The 16,644-nt window shown below is 35.0% G+C and overlaps 3 protein-coding genes across 10 annotated transcripts; all 3 read right to left on the bottom strand.

Moving 5' to 3' along the window:
* Positions 1-2,216: 2,216 nt before the first annotated feature.
* LOC108204465 (probable glycerol-3-phosphate acyltransferase 3) lies at positions 2,217-4,439 on the bottom strand. Its single transcript, XM_064083450.1, has 2 exons — positions 3,593-4,439; positions 2,217-3,500 (listed from the first exon to the last, which is right to left on the bottom strand). The coding sequence occupies exons 1-2, from the start codon at positions 4,421-4,423 to the stop codon at positions 2,622-2,624; spliced, it is 1,710 nt and encodes a 569-aa protein (XP_063939520.1). The 5' UTR covers positions 4,424-4,439; the 3' UTR covers positions 2,217-2,621.
* Positions 4,440-5,146: 707 nt separating this feature from the next.
* On the bottom strand, positions 5,147-10,568 carry LOC108222463 (uncharacterized). 7 transcript variants are annotated; one of them, XR_010286552.1, is made up of 6 exons: positions 10,287-10,558; positions 9,294-9,886; positions 8,052-8,193; positions 7,414-7,508; positions 6,512-6,546; positions 5,147-5,686 (listed from the first exon to the last, which is right to left on the bottom strand). XR_010286552.1 is itself a non-coding variant. In XM_064083459.1 (5 exons), exons 2-5 carry the CDS (start codon positions 9,850-9,852, stop codon positions 5,667-5,669), a joined length of 756 nt encoding a protein of 251 aa, XP_063939529.1. In that variant the 5' UTR covers positions 9,853-9,886; positions 10,287-10,568; the 3' UTR covers positions 5,147-5,666. The 7 variants fall into 7 exon arrangements, 3 of the variants coding, with proteins under 3 accessions (XP_063939529.1, XP_063939526.1, XP_017251875.1); XR_010286553.1 differs by lacking the exon at positions 5,147-5,686 and adding an exon at positions 5,845-6,399 and having other exon boundaries at positions 7,431-7,508; positions 10,287-10,560; XR_010286551.1 differs by lacking the exon at positions 5,147-5,686 and adding an exon at positions 5,845-6,399.
* Positions 10,569-11,385: 817 nt separating this feature from the next.
* LOC108205065 (uncharacterized) lies at positions 11,386-16,096 on the bottom strand. Of its 2 annotated transcripts, none has more exons than XM_017374840.2 (6): positions 15,957-16,096; positions 14,108-14,433; positions 13,279-13,723; positions 12,582-12,880; positions 11,964-12,332; positions 11,386-11,641 (listed from the first exon to the last, which is right to left on the bottom strand). In XM_017374840.2, the coding sequence occupies exons 2-5, from the start codon at positions 14,408-14,410 to the stop codon at positions 11,988-11,990; spliced, it is 1,392 nt and encodes a 463-aa protein (XP_017230329.1). In that variant the 5' UTR covers positions 14,411-14,433; positions 15,957-16,096; the 3' UTR covers positions 11,386-11,641; positions 11,964-11,987. The 2 variants fall into 2 exon arrangements, with proteins under 2 accessions (XP_017230329.1, XP_063939523.1); XM_064083453.1 differs by having other exon boundaries at positions 14,108-14,436.
* Between the last annotated feature and the right edge of the window lie 548 nt (positions 16,097-16,644).

Raw genomic sequence — 16,644 nt, forward strand, 5'->3', positions numbered from 1 at the left:
AAAAACTTTTTTAAGTTACAAACTTACAAACTTTTTTTTATTCTCCCATCGTGTTAATCCTTAGTTATATAAAGTATCCATGTTGAAAATTCTTCAAAAAACATCACAATTTTTAAAAATAACGCATAAACAAATCGCGTTTTCAACACATTTATAACTGGGGTTCAACATCGGGTGTTGAACACTAATTATCATTGTGTTGAACATATATATATAGGGGAGGGTTCTGGTACAAACCTACAAACTTACAAACTTTTTTTGTTCAACACATATATAACTTGAGTTCAACATTTTTTTAACATATTTTGTTGAACATCGATTAAAATAGTGGTGGAGAAGTACGTAATCCAATTTTTAAATGTAAGAACTAAGGTAAACATGTTATATAACTAATATTTATGTTTCTAGACCCTACCCAAACCCCAGAGGTATAGTTTAAACATCTTTTTAGATATGTTCAACACAATGATAATTAGTGTTCAACACCCGATGTTGAACCCCAGTTATAAATGTGTTGAAAACGCGATTTCTTTATGCGTTATTTTTAAAAATTGTGATGTTTTTTGAAGAATTTTCAACATGGATACTTTATATAACTAAGGATTAACACGATGGGAGAATAAAAAAAAGTTTGTAAGTTTGTAACTTAAAAAAGTTTTTATTTGATCCAATCCCTATATATATATATATATATATATATATATATATATATATATATATATATATATATATATATATATATATAACTTTAACAGAAATTTTAACAGCAGGTGTTAGAGCATCTCCGGCAGCTTCCTTATATGATGTCTTAAGCTATTTTTATAAGGAATATGACAAAAATATAACTCCAGCAGAGTCTTAGTGGTGCCTTAAAAAGTTAGGATGCAAGTTTCATTCCTCATTTTTAAGGATTGGGGAGCCATTCCTCATACTACTTTTAATAATAAAATATTCCCTTCCCTTCTTTTCTCACACTTTCCCATTCAATAAAATGTAGGAATCTCTTAAAAGAGGTATAGGAAGTTTTGAATATATTATTATTATAATAATAAGGAATGTAAAATAGGGAATGTTGTTGGAGTTCCCATTCAATAAAATGTAGGAATCCCTTAAAAGAGGTATATTTTATTATATATTTAAGGAAGCTGTTAGCACTCTGCTGGAGATGCTCTTATAAAGTGGAACGCATTACAAACTTTAGAGGGTTAAGTCTAAATACTCATCTGCCATGCCAAAATGACACAGAGTACGTCTTAGGCCGAAGATCATTATGAAAACTTCGAGAATATCCTAGTTGAGAATATCTGAAACTGTATTGATTCAAAATTTTGAAAGTGTTAAATCCTCATAGAATTATTGGTACTCCCTCCGTCTCAATTTATAGGTCCACTTTGGGAAAAAAATTTGTCCCAAAATACTTGTCCCTCTCTTCTTTCAATACAAATTTATCTACATACTAATTGTGATTTTTTTGAAACTCAACATTATTCTCATTTTACAATGCACTAAATCCCTATATTTATTGTGATTTTTTTGAAAATAAACTATATTCTCACTTTTCAATGCATTAATTAATGATACATGAGATAAGATTCTATCTAACCAACTTTTTTCTTAATATGCGTGTTTATTCCAAAATGGACCTATAAATTGAGACGGAGGGAGTAATTGATTTATTATCACATTGTATAAATATTATACAGTGGGGCCAATGTAACAATAGGTTGGAACTCACATTTCATTTTAGCTCATCTGAATATTTAAATTTTAATGTTGTGTTTGGTTGGGGAGAATGGAATGGAATGGAATGAAATGAGTAGAAAATACTTGAAACTAATAGAGTTAGGAAGAAAGTTTTGAAAAAATTTGAAGGAGTGCAAAATTGCTATGATGAGATTTGAGAAGAAATTGAGGATGGAACAGAATAGAGCATTCCATCTCAAATGGAAGGGGTGATATCTAACATATGATGTAGGGAATGGAATGGAGGAAGGAATGAAATTTCTTAAAAATCATCCACAAGATAGTTCATTTTTCATTCCATTCCTTCCGGAATCATTCACCCCAACCAAACACAACATAATAGTACAACAATTTTAATAGACGATCAAAGTTTAAGCAAGATGGATACATAGCTAATACTCGTTTATTTTCCAAGCAAATATCTGTGTTGGAATTTTAAGTAGTACTGCTAGTACACACTTCGACACATTAAATTCTGGTACAGCAAGTTAGTTGAATATAATGCGAACAGTACTCCAGTAGATATGAAGAATAAAGTGAGTACGGTACTCCGGCAGCAAATCGGAGTTTAATCCATAAATCCTTAAAATATATTTTAAGGATTAATAGAAGATGAACAGGGGAGGTTTTGATAAATCAGGATTTTTAGAAAAGAGGATAAAACTAATAAAAATGTCTGGAGTTCTTTACAAGCTTTAAAAACTGCACTTAAGGATAATTACATATCAAGTTACATTCCTTAGAGATTAACTGGAGTACAAATAAATAAACCCCTCTCTTAATAGGAAAAAACAATTAATTACCTCCAGACTCCTGTCATGATCATCTTCACATGATATTGCATGGAACATTATGGGAATATTACACCAACTGAATTTTTAGGCAGAAACAAGTCCTTCATTACCAGCCAAGCTCAAATACTTGTCCTTTCTTGTATGCATAGTGCATTCAAACCCCAATGCCTTGCCAAGCTCACTTTGTACAACATTTGCAACTTCATATCTTGATCTGTCACCCTGCTTGCACAACGAGGCACCGCGAACCCTGTTGAGGAATCGGACTGTGTAGCTCGGGTCAGGATTCATCATGAAGAAAAAGGGGTCTAAACACTTTGATCCACCAGCAGTTGTGCCATGAAACATTGTCACATGAGAGTCCATTCCCACAGGGACAATATTATCACTTAATTCAGTGAACAAAGGACTTAACCTCAGTAAATAAGGTTCCCTACAAGTTGTTCCTTCAGGACAGACAACCAAGTCACCATGATTCAACAACTCTTTCATCATCTTGCTGTCTTGATCATGGTCTCGAGTTAACCTTCCGGTTCTGATTGGGGAGATCATCTCAGACAGTCTGCTCAGGCTGTATGTGACCGCAGCAACAGGTTTCTTTAGACCGAAAGAAAGAAACAAGGGGTCTAGTAGTGTCCTATGATTACATACAAAAAGAGTTCCTTTAGGGCCAATAATATCATGATCAGCATTATTTAAGCTGTCAGAATTCAGGAGCCTGAGTTTAATTCCTGAGAAAAATAGAACTGGAAGGGATACGTTGAGTGGTAAAATGACTGCAATTGTGATTCTGAAGATAGAAAGAACTAAACCGAAAGGGAACCACATGAACATGGCTAAGATGGATAATGGTGTTGGCCTAAAGGCCAATCTTCCGTCATGAAATATAAGTGGCTTTGGATATCTGTCTCGCGGAAGGATACTCCAGTTCAGCTTCTCTGCTTCACTCACCATGTAAATCTCCTGTTACAGATACAGAAACAAGTTCATATCTGTGCATTTCCCAGGGCAATTTAAAGATACTTCAAGAGGAATTAGTTAGATTATTTACGTACCTTGCAACCCGAGAAGAGCTGATTTTGAGTTGAACAGCTGATGTTATCTAATCCAATTACAGTACTGGAGAGTTCTGCAACATCTCTGAACAATTTTGCCTCTGCACATTGAGCTCGTTTACTCGTCTCTTTTTCTTCGTATAATCCAACATAATATCCACCAATTTCTTTTAGCTCCCTTCCAACGACAACATCAACCTCCATATAGTCCCTCAAAAAACTTTCAACCATCACTTGCGGCAACTCAGTCACACCAATTTTCTTCTTAGCCATCCTCAGAGCCGCGAAACTTTCAGCACTGACATCCTCCATGAAAAACTTTGGCAAAACCGAGCTTCCAATTCTGAAACTTTCTTTCTTTATCCCCATGAAACACACCAAAACCATAACTTTTAAAGACATTTCCTCGCTAATCAAACGAAGAAAAGGGTATAACAGCAAGAGAAGTAAAGCCCTAATGATGCTACCAGCTTCGAAAGCCACCAACATGAAGTATGGAAACAGTGAAGAAGATCTCAACAAAGTTCCTTCTACATTGAAGATCAAAGTAGTCTCAGAAGATTCTGAGCACCGATGCTTAAATTGCGGAAAAGATTCAACATAAACATCACTGGCGCTACTAATCTGAAGGCCTTTCTGTTTGTTGTAATGTTTGGGAAGAACTCGAAAGAGAATGAGGACAAATTTTATGAAAGAGAATGATTTAAAGAAAACCATCTTAAGACTTAAACTGGAGGAGGTCTGGATGATTTGATACTGAAGAAATTTGATTAGCAATGTTCTATATATACAGCATTGGTGCAATTTGATGTCCCAGTGACACAAGTGCATGCACTGTGATGCACACCTGCTAACAAAGATTAACGTGAGACTTGTAAACTGACTTATAGACATTAATTACATTCTACTTGCCTCAATAAAGTGTTTTACGATAGAAAGGCGACTCTATACGAACCGACTCCATGAAATGTCTGGTTTGACCGGTCCATCTAATATCTTAAAGTGTCTTCTTATTCGGGTGACGGAGAATCAAATTTGAGATTTTCATCGAACCTGAGTTGTGATATAATGTTGAGAACAAGTCTATCTAAAATGTTAAGATGTCAGAGAAAGGTCTCAAATATATATTATTATGCTATATTTCAATCATTTTTCAGTAACACCACAAATGTGAAACGTGTCTGCTAAATTTTTGTCATTCACTTGATCTTATAAGTATCTATCAAACAGGGAGAGTGACACGCTGGCCCTTTAGCTCGTTCATCTAACTTTTGTGATTCGGAGTAAATAGGAAAGGATAGAGGTAGGGGAGAAATTTAATTATGGATATGACACTGACGGAAAATAATGGACCAAAGTACGAGATGAACCCGGAAAAAAAGGCGATATTTTCGCACTCGTGGTGTTTATGCATGTTATATGCAAGTATAGCAATCTAAAATGTAGTTCGATACACCCTGTAATATTAAACATCGACTGCACTTTTTGAAAATCATGTTGTTACACAAATGTCGATATTTTTGTAGTGTTTATGCATGTGATATACAAGTATCATAATCTAAAATGTGGTGTAGTGATATTAAATATTAACTACATGCTTTCAAAATTGTGTTACATAAATATCGATATTTCTGCACTCGTTAGTGTTTATGCATGTGATATACAACTATCGCAATCTAAAATGTGGTACGGCGTGTGGGGTAAACATCATCTAGGTATGCTTAATCTAACAATTTTGACACTCTCAAACGTTTTTTTTACTGCAGGGGAGAGTCCGAATAACAGATTGGCAAATGTATCGGGCTTTTTGTTCTGACAGTGATAAAACGAGATTGATCTGTGGAGCCAATCAAACTTAAGACCCTGAAAAAACAGAGATAAAGCAGCTCTAACTTAATCCTGGTGAGCACGACACGACACCAGGTGTCGAGACAAACACACAGCAGATTCATTTAAACACCACCTACAAGTTATAAATTCTGTATATTCACGTCAAAAAGGTAATCAATCATCTTCTCTGCCAAAAACATACCACATGAAAGCTCATTGCTCTTATTTATGACCAAATATCTCACTACTGCTCCCACTTTACAGCTGCAATAGGAATGAATATGTGCACATAATTATCATACAGTCCCGGGACATAGCGTAATTACGAGATTTTTTATGTGAATGCAGAAGGTCTCGCCTATGAATAACCAAGGCCTTCACGGGACTCAGGAGTCATGCAAAGGATCACGAAATACAGAGTCTACAGCCAAATAGCATGTGTAAAAATATATTGCCTTCACCAACAAATATAGACCTTTACAAAGATCTAATGGTTTCAAACATGTACATCACAACTGGAAGTTGTGGATGTATTTGCAACACATAAGCTGCTGAACTTACTGTGACCAAAAAAAAAAAAAAAAAGCTGCTGAACTTACAATTCGCGATCAGCAGAGAGCGTATTCTAATAAATCAAATACGCAGCATTGTATTACATATTCACTAGTTTTTCACCAACGAATTTGGTAACGGGCTGAATTCAGTACCTGAATATGCATACTAAAATGTCGAATTTCGAGTCTGATATATTTACAGATGTAAGCAGGCAGCCATGGGAGAGTGCTTGCTTGTGATGTTCTTGCTATTTGCCATTTATGGCATACAGCAAGTGTACAAGTTTTTTTATCTACTTAAACTACTAACTGTAGGGACCTTTTTCAAAAAGGATTGTGCTCTTTTTAAGCTTCACGGGATGGAATCACACTAGATCTCAGTTTGTCAAGTTTGACTCTAAAATGGTGAAGAAATATACAAGTCTGTAGCATACAGGAAGAAGTAACAATCACCAACAACTCAGTAATCAATTGAAATACCCACTTATCTGTACATCTACATAAATACATTATCGGTTGATGGAATGGTGTTTACCCTCGGGTTTCTGGTGCAATGGGATATAAGAATATCTGCAACATTGAAACCAGATAGTAAGAATTACTGTGACATTGATGGAAGCATGCAATTAAGAAGATTCATCACAGACACTAGGAAACCGTAAAACTAGTCAAAGATAAATTAACCAAGCAACTTTGATGGTTTTCCACCATTTTGTTTGTGCAAAGAACAGCATTCGGGAGTCGAGACTGTAGTAAAAAGCATTATTCAAGACTGTGTATTTAAAAAGATAAGATGTTGAATGCAGATAGTATGTGGTCCATCTTACATGTGCTGTGGCACTACGAATTTATCAGGACATAAATCGATAATCCTTGTTACATAGCAAGGGTATCAAACAAATATTTAATAAATCTTGTGAAGGACAGTGAACTGGATGCAGAAACAAATGTCAATTTTATCTTGAAGACAATGAACTGGATGAAGAAAGAAATGTCATTTCTATTTAAAATCTGTACTGATACGGATGGCAGAAAGTATTAAATTTCATTTATTTTCACTCCGTTCATCTACTTGCAACCAAACATAGGGTTAGCTAGACAACTGGAATGCACACTCAGTTGGTGCAACCACATGCATCAACAATATATAAAATAAATGTCTTCAGTAAGCTAGTGCTCAGTAGATCAATAAAGTAGCACCAAGCAGAGTAATATACAAAGATCCCCATTCAAATTTGACCAAATCAATCTTACTAATATCATTGACATAATTCGCAACAATCAACAAAAAGCAAACCTGGATTTATGATTATTTCTAATTTGATATGAACTAACTGTATTAGGATAAACTCATATCTGTTTCTCTAAAGTGCCAGAGGGTTTTACACGTGACATACAATGAGAAGAATATCAATGAAAAATCTCGAGTGAACTCACAAGGTGGAGCACATTACTAGTGTATGTGTCTCGCCAATTTTATCACTTTTCACACATAAAACTATCCAGAACCTCCACCAGCTTTATCATACAATCTGGAACACAAATCAGTAACATTTATTAGAACTTGCCTTACATGAACTGCTAAAGACTGGCCTGATGAATGCTATAAAACCATTCAAGAGCCCAAGGGAAGGTACGTTAATGAATATACCAAAATAAATCCATTTAAAAATTGATTTCTCAGCATATCTCATTTAAGTAGTATATAAATATATGTGTGCGCGCACGCGTGTAAAGAGTTTTAATTGTAGCATCTACCTTAAAGTACTTCATAGCAAAATTTCGTTGATTTTAGACAAATACTTAATTTCCAGATTCAGATATTTGCAAATCAGCTTCACAAGTAAAATGAACCTATTCTTGTGGAAAGGAGTTGACTATGGAATTTTGACATATCACTAATGAATAGTAACAAATGCTTGTCACAATGTCCAACAAAAAGGTTTTGGCCTTTGTCATTGTGCAAATTAATTTTCCAAATGGCTGTTTTGTCGCAGTTGACAGGAACTAACGTCCTTCATAGATTAACATAGCCAAAACAGTGAAAAAGAGATAAACAAGACAATAAGACTGACTTGGGAAGTATGGAACTCGGTGCACTGCCCCCACTTATAGGGGTGCTGTTGAAGAAGCGAACTGATATCAAGTCGTGTGCTGCTGCAGCTGGCTCAGGAGATCCCTTGAAGCTAGCACTTGAAGTGTGCTTTGATAAAATGCCTGCAACATAAACATAAAGGACAATATTTTTTGCTACACAATGAAGGGAGTTTTGGTTTCGATCTATTCCTGGAAAAATTAACTAAGCAGCTCTTGTAATAGGACCTAATCATGCACTGGCATTTCTTAACTCTCCCAATGAGAAGTATGTTTGGGCAACTGGATAATAATCACACTGTTTTGCTAATAATATTAGGTTTAGGAAAGGTACAGGTGTTCATGTAGACTTGATCACTGATAGCAGCATCTATAAGATGGCCAAACATATTTAATTATGACTGGAAAAGATGAAGACAGATTCAAACTAAATCACATAATCGTCAACAGTTCATCCGTCCTGGTTTATCTATGATGGTTAGCTTTGAACCATTAGGAAATTTTATTGATGTCAATGCTTATGTCAAAATTGTCCATCACAATGATTCGTAGAAATTTTATTGGTCAACATTTATGTATCTCTGCATACACAGTCGAAAGGGACACTTTTTATCAAGTGCATTAAGAAAAGTCACTTTTAAAAATCAGCTTACACTTTGCTGGTAAAACAATGTGGGAGATAAATAAGACTTCTTGATTAGCTACTTCTTCCCAAGAAATTGAAATGGAGATAGTATATATGCTTGGCATGGTTTCAGCTTTCAAGATTACAAAGCAATGTAAGAAAACAAAGATACCAGCTCCTTTAACAGGGAAGTCCTTCAACATTTACACACACTAAAGTTCAACTAGATAACTAATCATAATTTAGAAAGTAAAACATTGGGCGACAAGAGTACATATACAAATGCATACTGATGAGCTATAGATGTCACCTATATAATCTATAAATTGAACGCAGCTCGGCTTGAGCATCTATACAGAAAACTTTTGCTACCATGCTTAAATATAAACATGAATTAAATCAGATAAGCGGATTTAGATAGCTTAAAGAAGTGAAACCCATGAGTGAAATTCAGGACAACACGACATTCCATTCCCAACGAAATAGTTAATAGTTAATCAAGTATACATATATGCACATGTGAGAAGGAGATTACAACTAAGAGTGCACATAAACGAAAAGATTCGAAACATATGAACTGAAGAAATAAGATTAATACCTTGAAAGAGAATAACAATAAAAAGGAGAAGTGTAGCCACCATGGCAGCTAGCCTACCGATCAACGATGACGATGATGAAGAAGATGGCGATGCTATCTTGGTTTTCATTTCCCTAAGTGCCTTGATGCGTTTAATCCTTGCACGCCTCTTCTTAGCAAGATCAGAAATTTCCGTAATTAACTTTAAATCTGAGACATCCAGTGTTGGACCTTTGGGAGGTCGAGGGGGTCTAGAGGCCTTTCGAAAAGAATTTTTCCTTTTCTCTTTTATGTTCTTTTTCTCTGTAACAGGCAGCTGTTCTATGCCTTGTTCTAAATGTTTGTCTGTTAAAGAATCTTTATTTTCATACAAAGCCTGATTAGAATTTCCTGACATGTTATAGGTGCTCGAACTACACTCATCCTTGCCATATCCCTCAAAACCCAAAATATCAGTCCTAAGTCTACCAAACACACTTCTTGCTGACTTGTTGGATGAAATGCTTCCGCTACTCAGCTCATCTTCGCTGCCTGTTCCTCCACTCTCAAGGTCTCTGTCTTCCAAGGCACTATGATCCATTTAATTTCCTCAAAAATGAAAACACCAAAGAGTCCTGCAATGTAAGCAAGATTAATCTATCAAATAATTACCTAGAAATCCACAACAAATAAACCTCACTAAAGCGACACCCCTCCCGAAAACAAATTGCTAAAAAACTTCTTCTACACACTTGTAGCAGCACAGGCTTAATTCCTGAGAAAATCGCCCAAATTTCGGAACATTGCCAAGTATAATCCATACAGTATGTATCTATTTGACTGAAAGGTGGACTAGAAAAACTCTAAGAAAATGTAAATTATACAATGCCTGAAAGCTTAGATTGTCAAAATGATACTTCTATTGCAGAATCATAAACTATAACAACAAAATGAAGCAAGTGATAGGATGACACGTACAAAATTTAAGTGCAAAGAAATAAAAAAATAAAAATAATAAATAAGTAAAGGCCTTGCCTAGTAAATATAATTAAGAAAAACTCAGCCCGGTTCTGTAAGGTGATCGTTGAGACCGGAAGAATCTAGGGAAGCCCAGTTTAGATGGCGGAGAAGAACATCAACAGAGGTGCTTTGTGCGTGAGTTTTGTCCGAACCAACAGGGGCGGGTGATGAAATTTGGTTATATTATACTACAATTTGCAACTCTTGTGATGGATGAAGATGGCGGAGCTGCACATATGACACGCTGGCTTGCTAGTCAATCATTTGTCTTTTCTTGTCTTTTTTCTCCGAAACAACAGCGATATTTTTTATGTAATTTTGGACAATATTTTTAATCTCGAAATGAAAAACTAGTATACTTTATTTATTTGTTTTGCTTCTTGACTGAAATTATTATAATGTGTCAGACAAATAACTGATTTTAATTAAATGACTCATGTTTATATAGATTTTATTATTATTAGTACTCAATAATCAATTTAGAAGATTTTAAAAAGATTATCATTTCAGCACTATTTAATGTGAGTAGAAATATTAGCTGGCTTCTAGATTATTTCACAGGATATATTATACTAGTATTATTATATTATATTTAAAGAAAAGAGACATTGTTTTAAAGATGTACTACCAATCAGGTGGGTAAGACGGCTGTTTATTTTGAATATAATTTTATTTCAGCAAATCAGTAATCGACATGCTTCAGAAACAGCAATTATAATATTATGATGACCACCTGCGATTTTTATATTTATATAATAACAAGCAAACCGGTGGCTTATTCAAGAATGAATAAACCATTGGCGGCAGCAGCAGCAACTGCCCATCTTTATCCGCTCCACACGTAGGGTGGATAAAATTATCCGATAATATCTCATAGTCTATACTGCCAAAATGATATATTTTGAAGCACCAAATGCTCACTCGATGTCCAGTGCGTTCCCTTAACCGGAAGTCTGGAACACAAAGAAGCCTGTATGACCTTAAGATATTGCCAACTCTGAGTAAATTGTTCATACATAACTAGATCCAGCCGAGTATAAGCAAAACAAAACGACCACTTACAATCCAGACAGAATAACCGGTTTCGTTTGGTGCATAATAAAAAGATCGCATGAAACCAAAAACAAGTCAATGAAGGTGCACTAGAAGGCAAGCATAAACCATGTCTCTTGCTGTAGTTCAAATCTATTCACTACTAAAATAACAAATAAATAAATGAAGTTCAAAAGGCACACAGGCCAAAATGTAGCATCCAACATCCTTCCCATCATCAGCTTCTTAAACATAACATCATAGCTACTATTTCACATACTTACCTAAGATTAGGGGCTCTCCTATAACATGACTCGTATCCGACCAGGAGTTGAACCCTGAAAATTTTTGGAGTAAATATTTAACAAATTTGCAAAACCCACAAAATAATCTCTGCTAATTACCACTACGAAAAGAAAATGGCTTAATTAAAAGCAGTAGCACTGCTATGATAAAATGCATCTTTATATTGCATATGGCATTCAAAAATTTCCCTATGCATTTTCGGCCTCTTCCTAAGCACTACTCTGAAAAAACATATCATGGGGCATAGATTTTGCCTGGTAAGTGAGATAATTTAAATAACGCATACCTAATGCTTAAGTTGAACAAATACCAGAACAATCCAAGTAACATAGCTTGAAATACGAGACAACTCACCTAACTTAAATCCAATATACTGATTCAGTATCGATTATATGCTTTTCCAAACTCTTCGTGCCTCTGTCGTTGATAGTCACCATAAGCATCATGGGACCTTGAAGGAGGGAAAGTTTCTACAGAGTTTTGGTACCTGCCTCTAGATTCTGGTGCTAAATTCCCTCCATAATGAGCACTTGCCTCATAACCGTCAAAATCAGAATAACCAGGCTGTCTGTAACCAGCATACCTTGAATTGGACAACTGCTCGACTGCCCTTTCTTGCTTCCTTTGGGTGTTGAGGTGAAGAAACTCTTCCCACTGTTTGGCATGCATTTCCCTCAAATTAGCCATCCTCTTTGTAAAACTTTCCCTCATCTCCCTAACAGCCTAGATTGATAGACACGAGGCAGATAGTGCAACAATAGAATCAGCCAAACAAAAGAAAATAACAGAAATCAAAATTTATATATATGGCTATGTCCGTCCCATGAATGATTAGGAAGTTTTTGGTTTGTTTGATGATGTGTGGGTGTCTGAGGAGAGAAATATTCGAATATGATGTTTAGTGCCTACAAAATGTCAATTAAAATTTAAGGTGTGTCAAATCAGCATGAGTTATGAGTTAGACATTCCTACCTCACGATGCTTGTAGTTTTCTTCATCTTCTTCCTTGTCACGAATTCTACCAAGATCTGTGGCATCCCTATTATATTCCAACTCTAATTCTTCTAACGTCCGGGGAAACATAGGATAATCCATCTTATTGCTAGTTTTCAAGTCAGATCCACGTCTCTCTGTATCCCACCCATCTGTTTGGTATCCTCCCCTGTTCTGATTATGACCATCATATGATTTATAGGAAGTCCCCTTGTACGGAGGATGCCCTGGAGACTTTGAATGGCTTGAACGACCTCTCGCTCCATCAATAACATAAGCTTCACCAAAGGAAGAGTGGGTTAAGCACATCTAAGTATAGTGTCTAATGATGCCGGCTTTAACTAGGTATGCTATCTTATGATTTTATTGTAAACCAAAACGAGTCTGAATTTGCTTTCAGTATATTACTGTCTGTGCAGAAAACCCGTTGAAATGGACATACCCAATATAGTTACTGCCGAATCGAACACATAATGCTTGAAGATAAGAACTTACCTCTCGCTGCAAACACAATGATAAGCAGCAACCAAATTATTACAATAATGAGCGCAATTTATAACGAAAAGGAAAAAGTGTAGCCAAAATAGAACGGTTGAAGATCTTAGAGACCTTATACTACAAGCATGGATCACCATGTCTACATGGATGCCGTACATATATCCTGCACAATCCCTACCTTTTGGAGAAGACCTTGATAACTTTTTCAAATCCTCGCGTACATCATCTTCCACTGCCTTCTCTTGTTTGCCAAATCTCTGTTGGAACAGAGATGCAGTTTGAGGACTGTGATTAGACCTTTGCGAATCAGAGCGTGTAAACCGAGTTGCAACAGGACTCCTCTCTGGCGACTTGGATCTGGCCACGTGAGAACTAGAACTATCTTTTTTGTTACCCTCTTCTTTAACTTTATGCACAGCATCCACACCTTTGGCTAATATCAACCTATCTTTGCCACTTACAATAATAAACTTCTCCTCTACTTTTATTTTACAACCAATATCCTTTTCTATCCCATTAATCACCTTCTGTGAAAATAAGGCTTTCACATGTTGTTCTCTTGCAGGAACTCTTTCAAAGAAATCTTGAGACTTGCGATTAGCTCCAAGAGTAGATGGACAACCCTGTAAAAATATCAAAAGATAAAATTATCCAGATAAAGTTTAAGTTAAGATACAATGAACATCATGCCAACCAAAAATCTATTAATGTGTTCACAACAACACTATAATTACATCATAACTATCAAAAGGAGGGGAGAAGGCTCACTATATAATAACCAGATATTGCAATGACAACCTCAAACAATAATTAACCCATACACCAAGCAACAGCATACATGAGCAAATTTTAAAGCATTCAGCTTTCAGCAATCTGAAACCCCATATTCAAATATCACACAAAGTAGATTTCTTATAACTTTTACCGACACTCTTTAGCTTTATGATCTGTGGTTGAATAATATATAATCAAGGACATTTATTCGAATGCACTTAGCCTTAAAGTACCTGAGTGAAGTGGCCTGATTCTCCACATATCTTACAAATCATCTCTTCTTCCTTCCTTTTCTTCCAGTTCCGTTCAGTAGCTTTTGACTTAGCCTCCCAAACCTTAGCCTCTCGGCTAGTAAAATCAGTTGGGACAGCATTAGGATCTCGAGGTTCCTCCTCCTCATCGGAACCAGCATGAGATCTTTTATTTCCTTTTGGTACATCTTGTGCACGAACATTACTAAGTACTGGAGGTCCAGTGTACTCTTTATAAAGTTCACTAAAGTCATCATCAATGTCTGAACCTTCTCTATTATCCATTACCGAGTTTCAAGGAACTTTACCTGCTGCACACAAATGACAATTAATGCCTTGCCACAATAGGTTATTGTCAACGCGTATGATTAGATAAGATATACTACTAAAAACAATTTTAAAAAAAAAAACGAGTTGACAGTAAAATTTACAGAATACAGAACATATCTGAAAAAAAAGAATATGACCATAAATTCAATATCACGATGTTCCCTGCATATTGTTGTCTTTAGTATATAAGGATACATGAAATAATAGCAAGAACACTGACAATACCTGCTTTGAACAGCTACAGCCTACAATTTTACCTTTAAGGACTTGCAAAATAAAAGCTAAAATAAAGAGCAACAGTGACAAAAAAATATTCACTTAAAAGATCAGGAAAAGACCAATCAAAGGGTGAGTCCTTTAAATCACGGAATTCATCTCCATATGTATGCAGTTCTAAGAAGCAACATGGGCATAATATATAGATTAATTATAATAACGTAGAAATCCATCTGTAGGGCCACAGCATCTAAAACAATAGTATAACTATACACTTGATGCTATGAATGATAAATCCATTTACAAAACTAAAAAAATTAAAAAAAAAAAAAATTGAATGTAATGCATAAAATAAGTATCTAAAACCAAGGAACTCTAATTTACATAAAAACCCGTATGTTCTTAAAAGTGAATATATATAATTAGGAATACCTGATTATCCCTGAGTATTCAATTCCAGGTGCATTCGATACAGGAATACATCGGGTAACCTAAAGCATTCCTGCTTCCTACCTCATGACCATTGCCTTTAAAGTTATCGTTAGCTAAATCTCCAATTACTCCAAAATTGTACACAGTAGTAACCGGCAACATAAAAATTTGATGCACCTACTCAATGTAAGGGTGTTGGCCCACTCTATCACTTTTTTCAGGGATAAGGCCTCCAATATCACTACCGGAGAAGATGGCCCCAAATATCACTTTGCAATCCAAAACGCTAGATCGTGTAGTATTCATCCATCTTTCACTCCTTAACACCAGATCGTCTAGCATTTTGAAGACCTAAACGCTATTTGCGTTTCACACTAAAACACTAAAACGCCAAAGCGTGTTACGTTTTGTAGGATTTTTCAGTTCTAAACGCAACACTATGTAGTGTTTTCTTCCAAAAATCAAAACGTGGATTATACGGCATTAATAAGTGATATTTAGGGCCTTTTCTCCAAACTCCGGTAGTTTGGGCATTACTTGTGAAAATTGTGGTATACGGAGCCATTTCTCTCAATGTAATCACTTAAACGACGTCATTAACATTATAACTCTCTAATTATCTAACAAATATTGATATCGAAAGCACTGACTGTACTCCACAACACACAAACAGGCATCAACTCCAGAAACACCGCAATTTCAAAACGAATAAATCATAATTGGCACCAAATTAAACTTAAAATCGAGTGAAAACCCTAGATTAATATGAGTGTTGTTAATATATGTAATGATATAATTGGGGTTTAAATTAGTGAAATTATAAAAGAGTAATTAAACGATGGGAAGATAGTACCTTAGCTTAAATTGAAGTGAGAGAGATGAGAGAGAGAGAGCGCAGCGGCGAGAGTGAAGAACTTGCTAGGGCTTGTAGCCTCTTCTAGCTTCTGAATTGTATGATTTCTCATCCCATTCTTCTATTTTATATACTCCAGTCACTCTGGATTAATACCAGATTAATATTTTTAAAATATTTTACTACTTTAATGATTATATTTGATTAAAAAATTTGATTAATCCAAAAAATCTTGAATAAATTCTTAATTAATCATAAATCAAAAAATAAACGTCCCTTCCGATATCTACAATCGTGACTATAATTTAAAATATATTTGTTTTTGATGAGCATACTAAAAAATATTTTTTTTAAAAATTTATAATTCTTATCTTGCTAATAATTTTAGTCAATAATTTATATGTATCAAAAGTTATTCTTTTACTTTATTAAACAGTCATTATTAATTTAACTTTATAGTTTCTTAGTGTGAAGTTTTTCACCTTAACTCACCCATCAAAAATGTTATATAACCTATGCTGATAATGCTCACACCAGAAGTGTTAAAGTTAGTCTTTATTATTATAGTGTCCATAAAATTTTAAACATAGAAGTATTGGAATAAAAATTGGTATGAAATTGATAGTAACCAATAGAATATTGGAAATTTTGTTTGTTTAAAAAATTAATAATAATAAAAACAAGTCAA

The sequence above is a fragment of the Daucus carota genome, chromosome 1 (assembly GCF_001625215.2).
Source record: "Daucus carota subsp. sativus chromosome 1, DH1 v3.0, whole genome shotgun sequence".
Classification (NCBI taxonomy): Eukaryota; Viridiplantae; Streptophyta; class Magnoliopsida; order Apiales; family Apiaceae; genus Daucus; species Daucus carota.

Coding starts and splice junctions, on each gene's coding strand:
- LOC108204465 (XM_064083450.1), bottom strand. CDS start 4,423: ATGCACTTGTGTCACTGGGACATCAAATTGCACCAATGCTGTATATAT. Junction 3,501..3,592: donor AGCTCTTCTCGGGTTGCAAG/GTACGTAAATAA, acceptor TATCTGTAACAG/GAGATTTACATGGTGAGTGA.
- LOC108205065 (XM_017374840.2), bottom strand. CDS start 14,410: ATGGATAATAGAGAAGGTTCAGACATTGATGATGACTTTAGTGAACTT. Junction 13,724..14,107: donor AATCAGGCCACTTCACTCAG/GTACTTTAAGGC, acceptor ATATTTTTACAG/GGTTGTCCATCTACTCTTGG. Junction 12,881..13,278: donor ATCAAGGTCTTCTCCAAAAG/GTAGGGATTGTG, acceptor CCTTTGGTGAAG/CTTATGTTATTGATGGAGCG.
- LOC108222463 (XM_064083456.1), bottom strand. CDS start 9,852: ATGGATCATAGTGCCTTGGAAGACAGAGACCTTGAGAGTGGAGGAACA. Junction 8,194..9,293: donor TATTGTTATTCTCTTTCAAG/GTATTAATCTTA, acceptor TTTATGTTGCAG/GCATTTTATCAAAGCACACT. Junction 6,547..8,051: donor CCGAGTTCCATACTTCCCAA/GTCAGTCTTATT, acceptor TCAATGTTGCAG/ATATTCTTATATCCCATTGC.